General features: G+C 35.7%; 1 protein-coding gene across 1 annotated transcript in view; it reads right to left on the bottom strand.

The window, feature by feature from the left end:
• PIKFYVE (phosphoinositide kinase, FYVE-type zinc finger containing) overlaps window positions 1-23,762 on the bottom strand; it is a 107,234-nt gene that overhangs the window by 24,603 nt on the left and 58,869 nt on the right. The window contains exons 17-31 of the mRNA XM_058186216.1: window positions 23,451-23,558; window positions 22,020-22,160; window positions 20,492-20,618; window positions 17,383-18,545; window positions 15,687-15,787; window positions 13,779-13,850; window positions 8,847-9,018; window positions 7,229-7,407; window positions 6,867-6,980; window positions 6,124-6,232; window positions 5,624-5,778; window positions 5,126-5,216; window positions 3,196-3,256; window positions 2,729-2,884; window positions 1,294-1,414 (exon numbers count right to left, since the gene is read on the bottom strand). Coding sequence (XP_058042199.1) covers window positions 1,294-1,414; window positions 2,729-2,884; window positions 3,196-3,256; window positions 5,126-5,216; window positions 5,624-5,778; window positions 6,124-6,232; window positions 6,867-6,980; window positions 7,229-7,407; window positions 8,847-9,018; window positions 13,779-13,850; window positions 15,687-15,787; window positions 17,383-18,545; window positions 20,492-20,618; window positions 22,020-22,160; window positions 23,451-23,558 — 2,870 coding nt within the window. The remainder of the gene's footprint in view (window positions 1-1,293; window positions 1,415-2,728; window positions 2,885-3,195; window positions 3,257-5,125; window positions 5,217-5,623; window positions 5,779-6,123; window positions 6,233-6,866; window positions 6,981-7,228; window positions 7,408-8,846; window positions 9,019-13,778; window positions 13,851-15,686; window positions 15,788-17,382; window positions 18,546-20,491; window positions 20,619-22,019; window positions 22,161-23,450; window positions 23,559-23,762) is intronic.

The raw sequence follows: 23,762 nt of genomic DNA on the forward strand, positions 1-23,762 counted from the left end.
TTCTTCCAGGTGACTATAGGGGTAGTCTTTATGATTTTTATTGTTTTATCCAAGTATAAAATATAAAGGAAAATGAAAATAGAAAATTAGGGGAAGGAAAAAGACTGGAAGGGAAGAAAATATGAGATACAAGGGGGGGGGAACATTGACTTCTGACTCTTTTTAGCACAGTACAGGATAACAACATTACAGCATCAACTTTTTACTTTTACACATTAGTATATACTAGCCATTTCTATAACAACTAATCTATCTAATTGGCAAAACCAAAGTCAAAGTTTCATTTTTTTCATCACAAGCACAAAATCCACAAGTGATTTCCAAACAAAAAAACATAATTAAATATATTCTCCTCTCCCGATAAAGCAATCAATTTATCCATTTATGCTTTTTTCCCCTTGCTGTGGAAATACTTATATTTCTGTTTGCACTTAATAATCTTTATAAACTACCACCATTTATAATAACAAAATTCATTGTATTCTTTCAGATTTTTTAACCTGAAAGGGAAAAATACTTTTCCCCAACCATTTTAAAACACTAAACTTTTCTTTAAAAAACATTTTTAAGATCAAAAAGTTCTAATACATCTTTTTGTTATCTTCCTCTTAACATACATACTTTAAAGTTCACTTTCAATCAGACCAATAAAATTCCAATTAATTCCAATTAACACATGAAATAACTTTTAATTTAGCTATGATATTAGCTATAATATTTGGATATTTGCCGTCAGCTAGGCAGTGTCGTCTGGCGACGCCCAGGGGAAGGGCCTTCTCTGTGGGGGCTCCCACCCTCTGGAACGAACTCCCCCCAGGACTCCGTCAACTTCCGGACCTCCGGACCTTCCGTCGCGAGCTCAAGACACATTTATTCATCTGTGCAGGACTGGCGTAGATTTTAAATTTTATAGGGGTTTTAAATTGGTCTTAATATTTATATTTCTAGTTTTAATAATTGGGCATTAGAATAAGTTTTTTAATGTTTATTTTAAATTGTATATAAGTGTTTTATATGCCTGTGAACCGCCCTGAGTCCTTCGGGAGATAGGGCGGTATATAAATATGAATAATAAATAAATAAATAAATAAATAAGGATGAAATTGTTCTTTATTTTTATAATTCCTGATGCTACTCCACAGAAAATATATTATACAAACCAATGGATTAAATATTACCGTCTTTTCACCTGACAATAGCCATTGCAACCAAGGAGGAATATGAACAAAAAAAAGCACACAAAAAATCTCATTGTACAGAAATTATTTTCCTTCCAGGCTGGATTTTACTTACAAGGGGGATGGAATCGGATTGTAGCTATTTCCAGGTAACAGATTTGCTAGAATAGCCTTCATGGTGGATTTTTCTTTCACCTGACTATCCATAGAGCCCAGCAAATGCCCATCAAACACATCTGCAATAAAAAAGGAAGGTATAACTTTTAATATTGCTACAGCTCCAAGATTTTTTTTAAATGCTCATTCTTGGAGTGTTACAGAGATAATTTGTTGTCTCAAATTGATAACTTCAATAATTTTGAAATATATTGCTGCTTCTGGAAAATGGTCAACCACCAAGCCACGTCCATAGAACCAGTAGTAACAAATTGTACATTTCACCACTGATTCAGAACCCTAAAATGTTAACAAATTCTGTAATGGGCAACACAACTTTAAGAAACCAGTTGGGGAATTCTGCTCCATCTGGTCTAATCAGAAATTTCTAGTCCAAAATGAAAAGGTAATAAAACCTAATCTGGTGTAGTAATTAAGATGCTGGGCCATCACTCTGCTAAACAAATAATTCCCTCAACACTGTCAGACTATTTACTGAATCTGCACTACTATTAATCGTTTCATAGTTCCCATCACCAATCTCTTTCCACTTATGACTGTATGACTATAACTTGTTGCTGGCAATCCTTATGATTTATATTGATATATTGATCATCAATTGTGTTGTAAATGTTGTACCTTGATGAACGTATCTTTTCTTTTATGTACACTGAGAGCATATGCACCAAGACAAATTCCTTGTGTGTCCAATCACACTTGGCCAATAAAAAATTCTATTCTATTCTATTCTATTCTAAACCAGAAGGCTAAACCAGAAGGCCAAGAGTTCTCATCCTCCTTTAAGCTCAAAAGCTAGATGGGTAAATTTGGGCCAGTCATTGTCTCTCAGCCCAACCCACATCACAGAACAGTGGTGGGAGTTGTCATAGGAAAAATAAAAGACAAGATCATTAAGTACACTGCATGGGGGCAAAGTTCTGAAGAGTTCTTGGTTTCTTCATATTCTCTTCTTTTTAATTATAAATTCAATACTGATAGATAATTCAAAAAGAAACCTTTTGCTTTAATAGTGCATGATCCTCACTGTATTATCATTATAGTGTTCAGGGCCCATATCAACTATACTTCTGAATGCAACCCTGTAATTTGAGTCTATATTTCTAAATTCTTTAGAGCAAATGAAGGAACTAAGACCAGGAAAGAGAAATTTCCCAAGGTTATCTAGTAAGTTCAGCAGAAAAATTAATGTGATTTTTTTTAATCAAATCACCTTATATGTATTTTGAACAATAAACCAATGTGGAATTTCTTATAATGTCATTCTAGCCAGATAGTTTTGAAAGCAACAAGTATAATAAGATTTAAACTAAACCAGACATCCAAGGCAGCCTAGACCTTCACAGAAGGAAGAGAGAGAAAGACCCCGCTGATACCTTCTGAGCTGCCCGTTGTATCTGGATCAGAGAGAACATTGGCAAACGTGGACCCTCCTGTCAACTGGTCGGATACAACCTCTGGAGGAGTAGGAAGCTGGAGTAGAGAAGAACTGGTGGAACTCTGGCTGGACAGAGTAGTCAAGAAACGATCTTCTGTGGAGGAAATATACAGACATTGGAGAATTCTTAGAATGCCTTCAAGATAAGGTATGTGTGCTTTAAGCAATTACCAAAAAGGTTTTAGCACAGATTGAAAAAAGATAAATGGATACTAGGACAAGCACTCTTTAGCATTTACACTCTATGAAAACCAGGTCAGATTTTTTTCCCTAATTTTTCAAATATTTCAACATAAATATTAATATTAGATTTTCTTAAGCTGCAAGTTCCATATAGAAAACGGAAAAACTGCAAACATACAAGCTAAACATACAATGACACATCTTCTTAAATATGCAGCATACCTTTTTCACCATTCTGAAGAGCTGGAGAAACATTGCGAGGAGATGCATCCATCGAACTGATCTGTAGAACAAAGAGTTACTTCTTCCTTATTGAGAATTTTTCTTCCAAATCAACACTATTTTGCTAAAAAAAAACCAAACCACTCCTTCTCATTGCACACAAACATGAAAACATGTAATCTCCTGAAAGAGAGAAATGGACAAAACTTTTCTTCTTGGTATTTCTCTAGAACAAGTGAAGTACCCCTCATTTTAAGAAATATAATTGGATGTTCATCTCCATTTAATGAAAAAGAACAACAGTTGTCAGAGAAACTGTGGCACTGTAATACTGTGACCTATGAGATCTGTAGTTGATCTGTAATATTTAAAGTCCTGTTAATAAATACTTTGCTTAAATGAACAATCTATACAATAAATATACTGTGTTATACTTTAACTGAACACATTACACTGGATGAGATATGTGTGTTTAAACATCAACCTAGGGACAGATGCTATAACAATAACCTGTAGAATTTCCTAGTAGAGTCTAGAATTCATTATTATCTTAATGAGCCAAGCATTCAATCCTGAGGCTACAAAGCAATTCCAAACCAAGAAATGCCATTTAGTGCTTAATAGTCTGTAATTTTTTGTCAGAATGAAACATCTTACTTTTTCCAAATAAAATTTGCCCCAAAAAATCCATTTTCACATCATCTATCCACGGAACACTGTTGTTTTTTTTAAATTTATTTACATTTATATCCCGCCCTTCTCTGAAGACTCAGGGCGGCTTACAGTGTATAAGGCAATAGTCTCATTCTATTTGTATATTTACAAAGTCAATTTATTGCCCCCCCCAACAATCTGGGTCCTCATTTTACCTACCTTATAAACCTTGGGTCAACCTTGGGCCGGGCTTGAACCTGCAGTAATTGCAGGCTACTGTGTTCTAATAACAGGCTCCTTACAGCCTGAGCTATCCACGGCCAATAGCATCTTGATGAACATGGATATCAGACAACGCAAGAAGGGCCTACAAATCATTCACCATTATTCTAAATATTTTGCAATCTCCTGAAGTATAGAATGACTTGCCCTTGTGATGAATGACTGTTCTTGGAATCAATGAAGTTTCATTTTCTTTATTTGTAACCTGATTGTGCACTGATGGAGGTCAAAGATTTTGGAAATGGTTTTGTAGTCCTTTTCAGACTCATGTCTGCAAAAATCTCTTTTGATCTTTCAACATATCTACGTTATAAAGAGCAAACCCTGACTGTGGAAACCATATTTTTTTAATAGCGAAAGCCCTCTAAATAGAGAGAGCAGAGGTGATCGTTATCTCACCAATTAGAATATTTTACTTAACTTACTGCCTTCATTACCCTAAGGTTTCCTCATTTGTTTTCTAATAAACATAGGAAGTTTTGGCTTAATACATTAATGAAGATACGGAAACTACATTGTTTTATATTATTTATATTGTTTTAACAGCAATTTCTATTAATAAGACTGAGATGAAGCTCTGATCACACCATAGATCAGTATTGTAGAATTTCAAATAGTTCTAAAGCATTCTCAAACTTTTTCTTACCTAAGTAGCTTTCTGCAGCAGAAATCCAAAGTCACGCAACCGCCATGTACTCTCTGCTGCCATTTGGCAATTTGTAAAAAGCATTGCAGGTGTTTCACAATTTCCTTCTGTATGTAGGAGGAGTTCAACAGAACCTAACTTTATTCTAAATTTATTTATGCTAATTTGTGCACTTAGAAACAGGTGCTTTCTGAAATAGTAATACAGGGATGCTTTTTCAGGCACTACAATATTTAAATATTTAAATGAATAGTATTTTATTTGCAAAGAGAAAATGGTATTTGTACTGTTTACTTCTACTTACAGCTGCATTTTAAATATATAATCAAAATTATCAAAATCCATTACCTTATTCTCTTCACCTTGCCTTAATCTCCCAGGACTCGGTGGCACTGAGGGGCGCTTCCTCCCTTTTTCTTGTTGGAAGAGATCTTGCAGTCTATAACAGATTTCATATTATCATATGATATTTTGATATATCTAATGCCAAAAAAATTGTATTAGCAAGGAACCAATTTTTCCCTGAGATATGTAAACCATTTAGAAAACAAATCTTATGAAAACAAACAAGCCTTTTATTTGGAGTTCATTCAAGTCATATTTATTAGATTGTTAATTGAAAACTGCACTGAACTGACAATATAGTCCTTTTATATTCTGCAGTCAATGCAGCCTATTCAGAATATGCCAAATGTCTGATAAATGCATACTTTATGCTATCAGTATCTATTTTTAATAAAGAAATCCAATGATGATTCATAACCAACTATCTGGAAAAAGAATAACCAGTAGGGGGGAAAAAAACAATACTTAATTTTCCACTTGAGGAAGCACTCCTTTTCTTACCTGTTATTCCATGCTTGCAACATCTCACAGAGACTTTGCTTTTTGGCTATTAAAGATTCAGAAATTGAATGCAGCTGCTGAGGTGTGTCAAGTGAAGAAGAAAGCATCCTTGCTTGGATTTTCTCTATCCAGTTTCTAAATTCCACTTCCTCCATCTATCAAAGAAAAAAAACAAAAAGCCCACACTGACTTTTCTCAGATGGAAGTTGCTATTCCTATCCTACACTATCTTCCAGGGGGCTTCCAAACATCAATCAAATATTCATAGCTTATTACTTTAAAAGATACCTATTTCTGCAGAATCCTTAGTAGGAACAAAAGCTACGTTTTGAGCAGCATGGTAACAACTGATGACTTTTACTTACATACTACAGTTTCAACTCAGCTCTGTCCACACTACTTTCCAATTACTGAAAACTGGATTGATGTTGGATTCAAAATAATTATCACCTTAAGCGCATAACTGCTTTTAATTCCTATAAACATGCAGTGCATTATACCTCCTTTTGGGCAAAGAGATCTTCCATCTTTTCCTCCCTTGTTTTGCTGAATGTGTCTGTTTTCAAAGAAGTGAGGCGCTCATCAACAGCAATATACACCTGAGATATTCTGCAACAACAATAGGCATACTCTGAATCCAAACTCGAAATCATTCAGAAGTTCAATTCTTAAAAGCTCTCCTTAAGAATTTTATCCAATATACTGCAAGTTGCAGTTTTTCAGAGAAACTAACCTAATTGTCTATATTAGGCCGAGAAACACTTAACAAGTATAATATTCATATTATTCATTTGTTCAACGAATGTTCAGAGGGAACACATACAGTAGCTTAAATCATAAAATAAACAAGAATACAAAAGTTAAGGTCCAAAAGATTATTACTGTTTGCTAACACGTTCAACTGATTTGAATGTATATGTTAATCAATATTATTAGAAAATTCCAAATTGTAACTTGTTCAGGCAAAAGGGAGTTCTTCCATTTCTATCCAGAAGCACAATACAAGTAGAAAAACGTTAGAAAAACTCTACAGAAAACATTGTGAATTTCAAGGGAAAAAATACAATTTTATATTTTAGTTTTGAGACCATGGGGTGATCATCATGCTTTATCCATTGTCTGCTGCATATAGCATTAAGTGCAAATACAGTTACTTGCTATCCTTTAACACTGAGGCAATGCAGGAACCATAACACAAACTTCAAATGGGACATACTGGGCTGGGGTGGGGATGTAAACCTACTTCTGAGAAAAGTCTTTCAGATCTTGAAGCATGGTAATCTTTAGTGGTAGTTGACGTTTGATGTAGATCTTAGGATGAGGGACACATACCTCCAGTAACCGTATAGCAGAATAACTAGGAAGAGAACAAAACACAACATTGAGATATAAGACCTGCAAACATCATGTCATGTGAATGGTAAATAAATTTTAATATTAGTGACAGAACTGACCACACTTAATTCAGCATGCTTTTAAGATGCTAGAAATGTCTACATAAATAAAGTTATTTAAAACCTGTAAAACATACGCAATGATGATATTGGACAGACAGTATCTAAAAAGATATGCTTTGTTACAAAAAAATGGTAATTGAGTTTTTACCTGAAAGATGCCACCATCTGATTGTAGGAAAAATACTGGTGGTAGTCATGATGTATGGAGTGGCCACATGGTTCAGCATTGGCTCTTCGGGTGTATTGATAGCCATAAAAGCGGAGTTCAAGGTATTTGGCAAAGGACATAGACCATGAATCATTGGAAAGTGGAACCACAGGTGTTACCTAGAAGAGTTACTGTGATTTTATATCCAGGAAACTCCTGACTTGCCCCCAGATCCACTCAAACCAATTTGATTTTGCATTTCAGTAATTCTTGAATGTGACAAAGGCAAACAAGCATACAGTTTATCTTAAATTTATGCTGGCAGCTGTGAAGAAAACATTAGAAGTAGGCTATATTCAGATGGGGAGTTTATTTATATAGAAGAAAGAAATGAAACTATTGACTTAATCTGTCATATAGAGCCTTTTTAAAGGCAAATAGCTTAAGCTAATGGCAAGCTTTCTCGCCCACTTGGTAACTCAACAGTCTCCTGCTCATAACAACCACAATTGTTATTCCCCAAAGAGCTCCCTTGCATAAGAGCAGATTTTCCAAACTGATGCCTTCCTGATAGGCTGGACTTTAAATGAGATTTGGAGCTCAAGCATGTCTGGAGAAGGCTATATGGAGGATGTTGCTATAGAGCATAAGGTTTGCATTGGAAAATTATTGGACTAAATCTCTCCATTATTTCACTGCTTGTTCCTAGAGGGGCTATTCTTCCTCCATCTTAGTCTGTAATCTGGAAATAATAATTGTTGATAAGAAAGACAAAAAGTCTGGACAGTGGACATTGTAGTACCTGGAGGCAGCAGAACGGAAGAAAAAGAACTGGAGAAAATCACAAAATACAAAGACCTGCAATAGAAGTAGAACGGCTATGGCAAAAGAAAGCAAAGACAGTACTAATAGTAATAGGTGCCTTGGGTACAATCCCAAAACAAATTGAAGGAACACTTGAACACCATCAGCACTGACAAACTCATCATCAGCAATTGCAAAAGGCAGCTTTACTTGGAACACCTAATATCCTGCAATGATACCTTTACCAGCATTAAAGGATCTCTGCCTATCCCAGGTCCTTGGAAAGGACTCAATAGGTGGATAAAAATGCCCCCACCTAGTCTAAACATCTAGCTGATTGTGCAACCAATAATAACAATAATGTCTGTTTTAAGAACTAGGTGACATAATATCTTTGCATTCAATGAGATCACTGTAGGAAAACAAAGCACCACTGTTTTAATATTCAGATTTTCTAACTGCATTTTATTTTTGGATGGATTTTTTAAAATGAAATTTTATGAAACTAAATGCCCTTCAACATTATTCATAAAATGCAAAAAGCAGGAGGGCTGAGGTTTTGTTTGATTTTAAAAGAGCATATTCTATATATTATGAATAAACCCAAGTTTAATGTAATTATTTGTCTTGTACAAATCTAGAAATACCTTTTAGAGAAGAATTAATGCCCTGAAAGTGGCATTGTTGTGCATTCAAAATGGACTTTTCCTCTCTCCACTATCCTCAATTTTGTGCCTCTTGCAAATTTGCAAGAATTTGAATTCCAACATGAACTACCTGACTCTAGAAAAAGACAACTGGGATCTCCTCTTACCTGCTTGCATAGTCTACACCAGGAGTAAGTGAGAATTGTATGCTGATAGCCGGGCACTGGAGAGTCCAATTCTTTCAATATTATCTGTACACAGCCTTGTCCATGGACAAAGCGACGGATGTGGTGCACCATTGGTGTTTCACAGAACATATTTGGGCACTGGTAGGAGGGCCTTCAAGCAATAAAGAATAATTGTGAAAAGTTTAGTTCTTTTGATCTGATGTTCTATAGCAATGGTTCTTAAATCATCACATCCTTCATTCACTCATCACTTCATTCATCACTGCTCACAATCTCCATCAGCACAATGAATCCTGTTCATTGCTAGTCAGTTGGACAGCATAGAGCCCACTTAAGCCTCATGGTTAATAAATATTTAATTTTGCATTACAATGCTTGATGTTGAGCCTTTTGAAATTGAGAGGTTGGGAAGGCATACAAAAATGAAAGCTCTTCACTGAAAAAGAAGAACTTCCATGCTTTTAAAGATGAAAAAAGAGGAGTGTTTGTTTAATGGGAGGGAGGTTTCCTGCATTTTCCAAATATTTATTTAGTAGTCCATGATCACAGAAAGTTTGAGAAATCCTGCTCTATTTTACTCCTTCTAAGGAAATGAATGGTTAACTTGCTATTATCATGGCATGGAACATCCACGTCTTGTGTTATATTTCCTCATTTTCATGCTACAGGTAGTTCTGGATATACAACCAGTCATTTAGCAACTGTTAAAACAGACCCCGAAAAAACTGTTAAAACAGACCCCGAAAAAAGGACTTAGGACCCAGATTCATTCTGATGTCCAGCCCCCCTTTGCAGTCACAAAACTGCATTTTGGAAACTCAGCAACCAGTCTGCATTTATGGTGGTTTGCCATATCCTACAGTCATGTGACCAAAATTTACATTCCCCCCCCCCAGAAAGCTGCATTTACTTCCAGTTTCTGGGGGAAAACAGCTCATAGCAAACAATAGATTTGCTTAATAACTGCTGCATTCACTCTGTGATCACCAAATTTGCTTTACATACATCACGTTCACTCAACAATTGCCACAAAGAGGTTGCAAAATTAGGTGCAGTCACATGATGAGCTGCTTATTAACTACCACGACTTATGACTGAAATTGCGGGCTCAATTATGGTCGCAAATCAAGGACTACCTGTACATCTCTGCAATCTCCTCCTTACTATTTCTTTTTAAATTTCCCCCAATAAACTGATATTTTACACTACCCTGCTATAGTTATAATTTATTTCCATGTCTTTGAATAGTACCTGAAATAGTTCAAGTTCTACAATCTGCAATACAACAGCAATAATTTTTAAAAATCCATGAATATAAACTGCAGATCATTATTTAAATCAGAACATAAGCATTATTTTTTTAAAACTTAAAGGATGTTCATTTTGGACTTCACACTATATCAGTGTAAGCGTCCATATTTCTCAATAACATTTGTTCAAACAGCAAGGATGCCTAAACTTTATTAAAGTTTGTATTTTGTTTTTGTTTCAACTGGTGATGTTAAAAATTGATCCACAAATCTTTTATATATTTATAAAGCACATATGTTACTACTGAGCTATGGATCTTCCTAGGTAACATAAGCCTGGGGAATAACTACTGGCTGAAAATCTAACTCTTTCAAATTATAGTGATCCCTCTAGTTTTTATAGACAATTTTCCTTTCTCCCTGGAAACAGCAAGTTGGCATTATAAGTTTTTTGTGCTTCTGTTCCTAATTTCTTTAGGGTATAACCAAACAGCTGCTCACCCAAAGAATAAGGGACATGGAATTTCATGCCAAAGTTAATAGGTCAAAATATAAATGCAAATTAAAAAAAAAATGGCAGAAATTGGATAAATTTATGTACTTGGGAACCAGCAAGATTCCAACAAAATTTAACTTTCCCCAAGTGGAGAATAGCATTTCTCAGAGCCAGGTGTAACCTATTACCATCTGCAATGCTGCAAGGGATATATTTTGCAAAATTTCATTAACTGATCACAGCATCCCATGGATCAAAACTATTTCACATGTATTATTACATTGTAAATTCTACAGGCATATCAGATCCCTTTATATTTTGCTCCTAATATGTATCTTTCAGGAAGGCCAGACAGTTTTTTATGTGAACCATCTTTTTGATTTGAAACCTTTTATTTTTTCTGCAGTAGCCAAATTCTGTCTTGTTGCAATGAAATTAAGACATAACTGGTAATAGAAATAGCCACTTCTGTTCATCCCTTCAGTGTTAATACATATTTGCTTTATCTGATATTAGGTGAGTCACAGACTTTAGATTTACACTTGCATAGGTGCTATTATGGTAGCATATGTGACATTTTTATTATAGAGAGTCTATGTTTTCTTAGTATTTTAATCTCATCATTTAATTTTATTTTTATACTGTATATTTTCAAATTTTGCTGGTCACTGACTGAATAAACAGTATTTCTTTCTCTCTAATTTCTTTCTTTTACTAGGAACATGATAAAATAGTCATATTTATCTTTCTAATAAAAATCCAGATTGATGAAGCAAATTAAATAAAAAACACTCCCAGTAACTATCACTACTACATCAATATGAACTGTGCTACTGCATCAGAAATATACCATGTCTGGAATGAAATGCTTTCATAAAATGCTATGAAAAAATCCCCTAAATAATACTGAGCCTATTTTCATAATAATTTAAAATCAAATATTCTTACCTGAAACAATACCTTTCTAGAAATACTCCTAAGGTGAGATCATTCTTCCCATAGAACTCCATTACTACCATCCTAAAAAAACAGAAACCAAGACAGTTACCTTTAAAATAATTGGAATTATTGGACATTTCCTGCATGCAAGAGGCCTATATTGTTTTACCAAATGTCAAAGAAAAAAATGTGGCTCTACAGAATTTAACTGATTTCTAATTCATTATCAACATTACTCTCTTGACCTTAGACAAATACTGCTGCTCTCTTGCTTCTTTGCAATGTAAACATAATAAAACGAACAAAACAAAATAAATAGTCAAGAGTTGTGAGATTACAGCAAGATATAAATTCAGTTATTCCATCAATATCCTACAGACAAACGCAGCTGCTGCTGCATATTTTATGATTTGGAAGATAGAAGCAACAAACTGCATCACTAAATCACTGAATACTACATTCAGTTTTGGTCGCTGCGATGTAAAAAAGATGCTGAGACTCTAGAAAGAGTGCAGAGAAGAGCAACAAAGATGATCAGGGTACTGGAGGCTAAAACATATGAAGAACGGTTGCAAGAACTGGGTGTGCCTAGTTTAATAAAAAGAAGGACTAGGGGAGACATGATAGCTGTGTTCCAATATCTCAGGGGCTGCCACAAAGAAGCGGAAGTCGGGCTGTTCTCCAAAGCACCTGAGGGTAGAACAAGAAGCAATGGGTGGAAACTGATCAAGGAAAGAAGCAACTTAGAACTAAGGAGAAATTTCCTGACAGTTAGAACAATTAATAAGTGGAACGACTTGCCTGCAGAAGCTGTGAATGCTCCAACACTGGAAATTTTTAAGAAAATGTTGGATAACCATCTGTCTGATATGGTGTAGGGTTTCCTGCCTGGGCAGGGGTTGGACTAGAAGGCCTCCAAGGTCCCTTCCAACTCTGTTGTTATTATATTATACTAAAACTGCATGTTATACTGCATACTGCATGATCTGCCATTCATTCAACACAAATGGCCTAGGGTCCATAAGGATCTAAGCAGTTGGTAAATAAAATAAATAGTGAAAAGAATGCCGGATACTGCAAGGTATGAGTTCAACAAAATGCTAATATATATTTTAGGTTACACAAAAATATGTCTGTATCCTAGAAAGAATTTCAAATTATAGTGATCCCTCTAGTTTTTATAGACAATTTTCCTTTCTCCCTGGAAACAGCAAGTTGGCATTATAAGTTTTTTGTGCTTCTGTTCCTAATTTCTTTAGGGTATAACCAAACAGCTGCTCACCCAAAGAATAAGGGACATGGAATTTCATGCCAAAGTTAATAGGTCAAAATATAAATGCAAATTTAAAAAAAATATGGCAGAAATTGGATAAATTTATGTACTTGGGAACCAGCAAGATTCCAACAAAATTTAACTTTCCCCAAGTGGAGAATAGCATTTCTCAGAGCCAGGTGTAACCTATTACCATCTGCAATGCTGCAAGGGATATATTTTGCAAAATTTCATTAACTGATCACAGCATCCCATGGATCAAAACTATTTCACATGTATTATTACATTGTAAATTCTACAGGCATATCAGATCCCTTTATATTTTGCTCTTAATATGTATCTTTCAGGAAGGCCAGACAGTTTTTTATGTGAACCATCTTTTTGATTTGAAACCTTTTATTTTTTCTGCAGTAGCCAAATTCTGTCTTGTTGCAATGAAATTAAGACATAACTGGTAATAGAAATAGCCACTTCTGTTCATCCCTTCAGTGTTAATACATATTTGCTTTATCTGATATTAGGTGAGTCACAGACTTTAGATTTACACTTGCATAGGTGCTATTATGGTAGCATATGTGACATTTTTATTATAGAGAGTCTATGTTTTCTTAGTATTTTAATCTCATCATTTAATTTTATTTTTATACTGTATATTTTCAAATTTTGCTGGTCACTGACTGAATAAACAGTATTTCTTTCTCTCTAATTTCTTTCTTTTACTAGGAACATGATAAAATAGTCATATTTATCTTTCTAATAAAAATCCAGATTGATGAAGCAAATTAAATAAAAAACACTCCCAGTAACTATCACTACTACATCAATATGAACTGTGCTACTGCATCAGAAATATACCATGTCTGGAATGAAATGCTTTCATAAAATGCTATGAAAAAATCCCCTAAATAATACTGAGCCTATTTTCATAATAATTTAAAATCAAATATTCTTACCTGAAACAATACCTTTCTAGAAATACTCCTAAGGTGAGATCATTCTTCCCATAGAACTCCATTACTACCATCCTAAAAAAACAGAAACCAAGACAGTTACCTTTAAAATAATTGGAATTATTGGACATTTCCTGCATGCAAGAGGCCTATATTGTTTTACCAAATGTCAAAGAAAAAAATGTGGCTCTACAGAATTTAACTGATTTCTAATTCATTATCAACATTACTCTCTTGACCTTAGACAAATACTGCTGCTCTCTTGCTTCTTTGCAATGTAAACATAATAAAACGAACAAAACAAAATAAATAGTCAAGAGTTGTGAGATTACAGCAAGATATAAATTCAGTTATTCCATCAATATCCTACAGACAAACGCAGCTGCTGCTGCATATTTTATGATTTGGAAGATAGAAGCAACAAACTGCATCACTAAATCACTGAATACTACATTCAGTTTTGGTCGCTGCGATGTAAAAAAGATGCTGAGACTCTAGAAAGAGTGCAGAGAAGAGCAACAAAGATGATCAGGGTACTGGAGGCTAAAACATATGAAGAACGGTTGCAAGAACTGGGTGTGCCTAGTTTAATAAAAAGAAGGACTAGGGGAGACATGATAGCTGTGTTCCAATATCTCAGGGGCTGCCACAAAGAAGCGGAAGTCGGGCTGTTCTCCAAAGCACCTGAGGGTAGAACAAGAAGCAATGGGTGGAAACTGATCAAGGAAAGAAGCAACTTAGAACTAAGGAGAAATTTCCTGACAGTTAGAACAATTAATAAGTGGAACGACTTGCCTGCAGAAGTTGTGAATGCTCCAACACTGGAAATTTTTAAGAAAATGTTGGATAACCATCTGTCTGATATGGTGTAGGGTTTCCTGCCTGGGCAGGGGTTGGACTAGAAGGCCTCCAAGGTCCCTTCCAACTCTGTTGTTATTATATTATACTAAAACTGCATGTTATACTGCATACTGCATGATCTGCCATTCATTCAACACAAATGGCCTAGGGTCCATAAGGATCTAAGCAGTTGGTAAATAAAATAAATAGTGAAAAGAATGCCGGATACTGCAAGGTATGAGTTCAACAAAATGCTAATATATATTTTAGGTTACACAAAAATATGTCTGTATCCTAGAAAGAATTTAAAATTTTTGAGTCCTGTTTTTCCCAATTTTTAAAATGCCATTCAAGTTTTGATTTTAATGAGATGCACTGGATTTGCAACACCACCCTCAGTGTTATATGAACCTTTGGGGAAGATTAAGTGCTTTATCAGATTGGGTGGGGGGAGGTGAGCGGGAGGAGCAAAACTTTGCTAATCTGATTCATTGCTACATTGGTTGGAAAGTATATTTGAGTTCATCCACCCAGCAATGGCAATGGTCTTTCCTCCTGTTCTTGAGATGGGAGGGAAACATGTTGATAGAAAAACCACTGCCCACTCATTACTGCTGTAAGTGTGGTACTTTCCCAAAGAACAGCATGGATAACTGGCCATTTTCTGCTGGCACAGCTGCACTTGGGGGGTAGCTGTTTAAGAGGAATTCTTGAAAAGAGTGCTCTCTTATGCCTCTTAACTGAACTCTGCCCAGTGTTTTGGGCTCCCCTGAAGTCCTGTTCCTTGGGCCACTGATGGATCATTCAATGGACAAAAAGCATGGAAGGAAAAAAGCAAAGGATGATAAAATGAAGGTGGGGGTCTCGAAGAGCCCTTTCCCCCAGGATTATAAAAACCCTGTGTTGTGTAGCAGTAATACAGTAGTAGTAGTTGTAGTCGTAGTAACTGCATGTTTACAAACCAGTAAATGGCAAGCCTCTAAGGAATATTCTCTATTTCCCCATCAACTAGAAGAGAAGAATTTATAGCACACATTTAAGTAATTAAAGTAAATAAAATTAGTATCATACCATGGGCTAACACAGGCACTTGGAGCATTGCCAGATTGGGCTGAAGAACTACTGAACAAAACACACAGTCTCTGATGGTTTGCACAGCTAAGACAGTCCACCTGGGAAGACATGTAAATGTAAAACAGTTATTATGTTAGCAATGGATGGACTCAAGTATAATGTTTATGAGTACACTGATGGAAGATCTGAAAAGCCAGATTGGGTACAGAAGATCTATCTACGTGGTTGTTAAGAATCAGCGCCAACCTGATGGCACATAAATCATAATCAATATTTACATACATGCATACCCATCATGGCTTTCAAGGTAAGCAATAGTATACCAAGCAAGTAAAGAAGTAAGAAAAAGTTAAATAAAGGTGCAAGACAAGAAAATGAAACATAGCTGCACCATTTATTATACCTAAAACTATAACGTAAAAATATTTTAATTTGACTTTATGCAAACTAAATATTTACGGGTAACAGAAATGTAGGAATAGAATTTGGGATAATGCTATGTCAAACGTGAAAAACGTTTAAGATATCTGAACTACACAATTCCATTCTTAAATGTATGTGAAATCTTTGCTTCATGTCTCTCTCCATTTCTTTTGCAGCAATTGCCATGCACTTTACACTTTCTTTTTCAATTTAAACTCTTTGTTTGTCTAAAATGAGGAACATAGGGATCCATCATTCAAGGTTTATTTTTAGAAACTGTAAAGGGATCGCCAAAATGCTTTGCTATTTTTCAACTGAGCAAAATTTCAACAACTTTGAAGTACAAGCCAGTCTGGTATGGGATAAAAAAGCCACATAAGTTCAGTACACCGAGTGAGTAGCTCCAGAGATGTCCTTGGAATTGTACAGAAAACAGTATCAAAACATAGTATCACGTACATAAAAATATACATACTATATTTTTCTCTTGAAATACTTTCCCGTTCAGCCAAAGCCCTCTTCAGCGTCTTTGTTCCTAAGTGCCTTATACTTTTTCAAGGAGCAAAAGGCATTCTGAGAAGATTATCATTACAGGTAATCTATGAGTTACAACCACTCGTTCAGCAGCTATTCAAAGTTATGATGGCACTGAACGAAGGGGATTTATGACCAGTCCACATAATTGCAGCCATCATAATGTCCCCATGGTCATGTGATTGCTATTTGTGACGTTCTGTGCTGGCTTCCCATAAGCAAAGTCAATGGCGATGCCTGCAGGGAAGGTCACAAATCACTCCTGTACGTCATCTCCCACCACCTTTTTTTCCCAAGAAGTCCTACTAGAATACGAGATTCCAAGGATCTCATAGTTCATAGCACCCCTGCCCATCCAGATTCCCTACCAGCTCCCCTGTGCTCCCTAGTGCCTGCCATGGCGCTCAATAACTTACTTGAGGCACCTGTAAGTTATTCCTACCACACTCCTAAGCTAATGTGTTTATGCTTCATAATCATATTGCTTAGTAATGGAAGTTCTGGTCCCAATTGTCATAACCTGAGGACTACCTGTACTGTTTCTCATAGCTTTTGCTACGATACACTCTAATCCTAACCCTTACCAAATCAAGATTAAAACATTATGCAGAGGGTTGGGCAAGAGTAGAATTCAATTTCAAACATTCCTGAAAATAATACTTTGTTGGAAGATACTTAGAAAAGTTTATTTCTTAGGTTTCCATAATCCACCAAACTATTTAAAATATTCACTCACTTTTTGAGACCATAGAGAGTCATTCTGAATGAATATTTTTTCATCATCTTCACTCCTGACTCCTAATTTCACAGCCGATGCTTCTTTAGATTGAACAAATGGGTCTGCGTTTTTCTGCACAATCCTTCCTCCTCTGGCTCGGAAGTCAGCGACCATTCTGGCCAGGTTTGAGCTACTGTTCAGAGGCTCAGCAATTCTGGTGCTAACAAGTTCATGGGAAGGTAGAATCTGGGTAGGCTTGGCCTGGATACTTCCATTCATCCCTTGCAGTCCAGAGAGATCCCTTAACAATTGTTTCTTCCTTCTGATATCCAGTTCTTTGTACTCCTTGTTGAGCAGAGGAGAAAAAAAAACTTGCTCTGAGAAATATTCTCTAGTGGGACATCTCATGCCTCTCTCTGTTAACAGAAATGGCTCACGGAATGAGATTACTGGGGAAATGCCGAGAATAACGTCCTTCAGTTCTTGCTTAAATGCTAAAGAAAAGGTTTTGAGGCGATCTTCAGAGGAAGTCACTTCCTCTGTGATATACAACCCAGTGTCATCTTGCAAAGGATCTCTAAACTCCCTGGCCTGACTTTTAGGTTCCTCGTAATCATTAATTACCCCTAGAGTTTCCAGTTGTTCAGTATCTAAGATTCCTAGTTGTTGTTCAGTCAACTCAAGAGGTAAAAGGGCTTCAGAAATTATTTTTGTTCTGTATAACGAATCGACCAGAGGATATGTTTGCTGCTTCTGGCGAGCAGCTTCTTGTAAATCACCATTGATCAGGTCATCATCGTCTTCTGTCAAAGTCCATTGTTCATGGGAGCCTATCTCATCTAGAGACATAGATTCAGATATAACAGGCAGCTTATCTGAGGCTACATCAGCCTCTTTTCCTGCTGTGTCAAATTCTCTGTTCAGGAGATCTTGCTGCCCATCTTCTTCCCCATGTTCTTCCATCAGACTCTGGAAGGAACCATTTTTGCTCAACTGAGGAGGCATGGCAAACTCGTCCATAAGGAAGGAGATCTCCAACTGGGAATGATAGGCCACACAGATCATAAAAATAAGGATCTCCTTCACTCGAGCCAATTCATACTCTCCTGCACCACGCAGCTTGACAGTGCAGCCCAGGTGTTGAGGGCAACCTTCAAAAAACATCAGAGTTTTGGTTTCTTCTGAAAGAAAAGAGAATGATGCTTACTATATAATGATGCTTATTCTCTCTACCTAGGGTGGTGCTTTGGCCAATTTGTATATGTTAGTCAAAGTTATTAATCATTCAAAATGTATTCAAAACACAGCCAAATCAGAAATTCAATTGATTTTCATTGTATCTTTCAATCCATCAAGTTCCAGTTTTACCTATAGATTGAACAAACACTTTTAAACTGTGAAAATAACATGAAATATAAATACACACACAAATACACATGAAGTAAAAGAGAACAGAAATCTTTATGGAATGTCACTTGTACTACCATGAATGTTTTCCAAAATAATGTTTGTTGGGGGCGAGTCATTGGCCCCGATGGAAAGGGTGCGCAACTTGGGCGTGCTCCTGGATGGGCGGCTGTCTTTCGAAGACCATTTGACAGCCATCTCCAGGAGAGCTTTCTATCAGGTTCGCCTGATCCGCCAGTTGCGCCCTTTCCTGGACCGGGATGCCCTATGCACGGTCACTCATGCTCTCGTTACCTCTCGTCTGGACTATTGCAATGCTTTCTACATGGGGCTCCCCTTGAAGAGCACCCGGAGACTCCAGCTAGTCCAGAATGTGACTGCGCGGGTTATTGAGGAAGCAGTTCGGAGCTCCCATGTAACACCTATCCTGCGCAGACTGCACTGGCTGCCTGTTGTCTTCCGGGTGCGCTTCAAGGTGTTAGTTACTACCTTTAAAGCGCTCCATGGCTTAGGACCGTGATACCTACGGGACCGTCTACTGCCAACGTCTATCTCCCAACGACCGGTGCGCTCTCAAAGAGAAGGGCTCCTCAGGGTGCCGTCAGCCAAGCAATGCCGGCTGGCGGCCCCCAGGGGGAGGGCCTTCTCTGTGGGGGCTCCTACCCTATGGAACGAGCTTCCCCCTGGACTCCGACAAATACCTGACCTTAGGACCTTCCACGAACTTAAAACCTACTTATTTCGTCTTGCTGGACTCGCTTAAATTTTATATTATTAAATTGATTTATGGGTTTTAAATTTTTTAGTAAATTTTAGAGGGAATATTTTTATCTATAAGTAGCCAAATTAAATAGGTTTTTTAAGGGTTGTTTTTAGTTTTGTATTGTTGTTTTCTTTCTGTATTTTATTTGTGGCTGTACACCGCCCTGAGTCCTTTGGGAGAAGGGCGGTCTATAAATAAAATTATTATTATTATTATTATTATTATTGTTGTTGTTGTTGTTGTTGTTGTTGTTGTTGTTGTTGTTATTATTATTATTATTATTATTATTATTATTATTATTATTATTATTATTATTAAGTCTCCATAAAACTGCCAGGATAATACAGCAGAAGATGCAGCTACTGAAAAGGGTGTCCTGGGTTTTAGCATGTTCTGCTTAGTTTATGTATTTCATATGAACTGATTTTTTTTTTACTTCCACAAACCTATGCCATTGACAAAGTGAGATTTTGGTCCATGAAATATTTTGCCACATTGTATGTTACCCTTCATTATTTTAATTGCAGTAGATGAGCAAGTATGTCTTTTTTGAACGTTTCTTATTTATAACTGTCTGTGCTCTGAGTTTGTATTAAACAGGCTTTATAGAGTGAATGTGTATTTACAATATGTCAAATCTAAGTCATTATGGAGAAGAAAATGAGATACATAAAAAGAAAAATCAGAAGAGTAAATATAATTTCAATAAAACCAGCTAATGAAAATTATGATTAGAAAGCTGAACCAGAAGACCTAATTCTTATCTTACTGCAAACAGGGCTTGGTAAATAGAAGAGGCATACAAGTCTACTACCTGTAAATAAAAATTCTGTTCTAACTTTAAGCTGGCATAAGAAAAGCACTGCATCAATCATATAACACTTATTTTATCTTCGTATTAGTCACAGATAGACAGACAGACATAAGAAGATAACAGAACTTCTTTGCTTTACTCACCATTAGGTAGCTGGAACACCTGAATATAAAATTTATGGCAGGTCCCAAGGTGAGGTTTGGTTAACAACTGATCCATTGACATCAATACATCTCCCTGGGTCATCCGACTTACTCGATCCAGAACATGCTGCAAAACATTAATAAGATAAAGACTGCTTTTGGCTTCTTATGTTCTTTCTTCTTCATCAGATTTATATCCCACATTTCCTCCCAAAGTGATTTACATGCCAAGCACCCAAATTTTGATCATGTGACCATAGGGGCATTGCAACAGCCGTCACTTTGAGCAGAGGTTGTAATTCTCTTCATTCAGAGCCATATTAATTTTGAACAGTTGCTGAATGAACAGTCATCAGTTGAAGACTACCTGTATTATTTTCTGATTCCATTTTTCAAAATTCTCCTTCAGTATTTTTATTGGCGTAACCATTTTACAGCCTTGTATAAACGTCCTCTGCCAAAAGTCTTTAGGCATTGCTGAATTGCAAAATACTGCTGGGTCCTGACTGTGGATTAGACCATTAGCTCTAATCATCCTAAAGGTGCTTTTTCAAAAGGCAACTGGATTTTCTTGGGTTTTGGTTTTTTTTTAAACGTTTCGCTTCTCATCCAAGCTGAAGAAGTCAGTTGCGTCTTGAAAAAGCACCTCTGGTACAACTATGACCTGCATGACTGAAAATCTCCATAGACATCAGCTCTAATCATAAGCCTAAAAAAGACTAGAAATGATCCAATCCAAATGAGATATAAAATTCCAGGAAAATATAAAATTAAGCTTAGAAAGAGATTCAAAGACCCAGTGGATAGAGAACATGAAAAATTATGGGAAGAGGTTAAATTATTGTAAAAGAGGAAGTCAGAAAATATATCACAAAAAAGAAAATGAAGAACACATTAGCTATCAAACAAGGCCATAAATAACTAACATAAACAAGACAAGAGGATAGACATTTAGAGAAACTAGAGTACTTAATGGAAACTTCCAACTAAAGATGAAAAGAGATAAAGTGTATTTGAATTCAGACTGTAGACAAATAGAAAAAAACCCAACATGATAAAAGCAAGAGATCTATTTATGAAAATAAGGGATATCACAAGAATATGATTTTTGAGAGATGGGGGGGCTATATAAATTTGATATATAAACACATAAAACATTTAGCTTTGTGTCAATGTCATAAAGAACAAAGCATTAACAAAATGGCAGAATGGCAAGAAAATAGAACTGCAACAGGAACAATATGGGGTACTTTGGGGTTAATGTTTACTTATTAGTTCAATCCTTTTCTGGAACTTTTAAACACTTTTATACAAAAAAAAATTTCTGCCCAATAAATGAAAGCATTGCAATTCTTTTTATCAAAAATACCGTATACAAAAATGTATTTACATGTGCATTCACACCAAAAAAATGATTTATCTATACATTTCATTACATTTTACCATATTTAAGATGTATGCGCTTTTAATAATGTGGAAGCACTTTGAAGTACACAATCATAATATAATTTAAAATATTAGTACTTACAGGCTTAACATTAATGACCAAACTAATGCCATGTTCCAGAAGCATGTCCTGAGCAATACGGGACACAGTTTTTTCAACCAAGACTAAAGTAGGTCTGACATCCACTATTCGCTGAACATAGTTTTTTAAAAACTCCCTTTCCTAAAATGATAAAAAAGACTTTGCAGTCATACACTGAGCACTGGACAGTCAGAAAGGGTTATTAGAGTATTTCTGGAGTTCTTCAAGATTGAACTTTAAAAATCTTGTTTTTTTTTACGGGCTACTCCCAAGGGATAGGAGACATGAGGAATGTAAGTACCATCATAATTTACATATCATCTAAATTGTGCATAAAACAGATTATATAATTGAATCATAAACTAAAAAAATCAGATACATTTCTAAAATTTCAGTTCACTCATTAAAAATATTTTATATTCAAAATTCTAGGACACATTCCTTTTAAGATTGAGAAGAAATGCTTCAAAAATTGTTTCATTTTTGGTTCACAATTAAATTATTGAAAATATATTTACAGATTCTCACACATGTAATCTCAAAATTATGAGAAATATTCTTCATTTTTTCCTATCCTTTTTGAAACTGACCCAATAGTATAATATATCTGCCCCTATATAAATAGGTTTATAAAGGATAGCTTTATGTAGACTTTAAAATCAAGTGTCTGTGCGCACACTTGTGCGCACACAGTTGATATGTTAACTCTTGTCTCATTCAAACTTAACAAACCCCATAATATATTCCTGAGTTAACATGTATAAAACTGTTCTGAGAATACTTAATATAGCTCTTGAATGCTAGTAAAGGTTTCTCTGTCCAGTCGTGTCCAACTGTAGGACACAGTGCTCATCTCCATTTCTTGGCCAAAGAAACCAGAATTATCCAAAGACATTATCTATGGTCATGTGGCCAAGAGGTCTATACATCAAAGATGCATGGAACACTGTTATTGTCCCACCAAAGTGGTACCTATTAATCTACTCGTGTTTGCATGCTTTCAAACTGCTAGGTTGGAGGAGTTGGAATACTTGAACACTAGAAGAGTTAAAATCAGTATCCTTTACTGAACATTTTCTAAGCACGTGTGAAACATAAAGTGCACAGCACGTGGTTTTTCATATCAAATCTGCTATGAAGAAAAATGGTGGCAGAAGCATTTATTTCCTATAAAATTCCCAAATATAATGTGCTATAAAATATTACCGTGTATTCATAATTGTATAATAAATATTAAATATAATATTATTGCACACAGCCAAAAAGTCTCTAAAAGAGAAACCTTTAGCAATTAGCCTGAGAACAGCTAGTCAAGCACAAAGAAAATGTTACTAAAATCAACCTCAAAAATCCATAAACAAATTAATTCATTAGGCTTTGATTTAATGTTAACCTGAATAAATAGGACTATGAAAATAAAACTATTCTCACCTGGAGGACAATGGGATCTATGCATGTAAATTTTGTTTCTTCTCGGTAAAGATATTCAATGGAACACTTCAGCAGAAGGATTTTGGGGTTTTTAATATAGGAATTCATCTGGAATTAGATAAAAATTATGAAATGCATTCCTCTGCAAGGTTGTATTGCAGTGTTGGTAAAATAAGTTTGTAGCTCAGTGTCACACAGGTGAAGTTTGAAACTTCCGAAATAGAAAAATGTGGGATAGACAGCATCACCACCAGATGGATTCACAACTGGCTGACCAACCACATTCAACATGTAGTCTTTAATGGAATTACA

The sequence above is a fragment of the Ahaetulla prasina genome, chromosome 1, assembly GCF_028640845.1.
Source record: "Ahaetulla prasina isolate Xishuangbanna chromosome 1, ASM2864084v1, whole genome shotgun sequence".
In the NCBI taxonomy this organism is placed as follows: domain Eukaryota; kingdom Metazoa; phylum Chordata; class Lepidosauria; order Squamata; family Colubridae; genus Ahaetulla; species Ahaetulla prasina.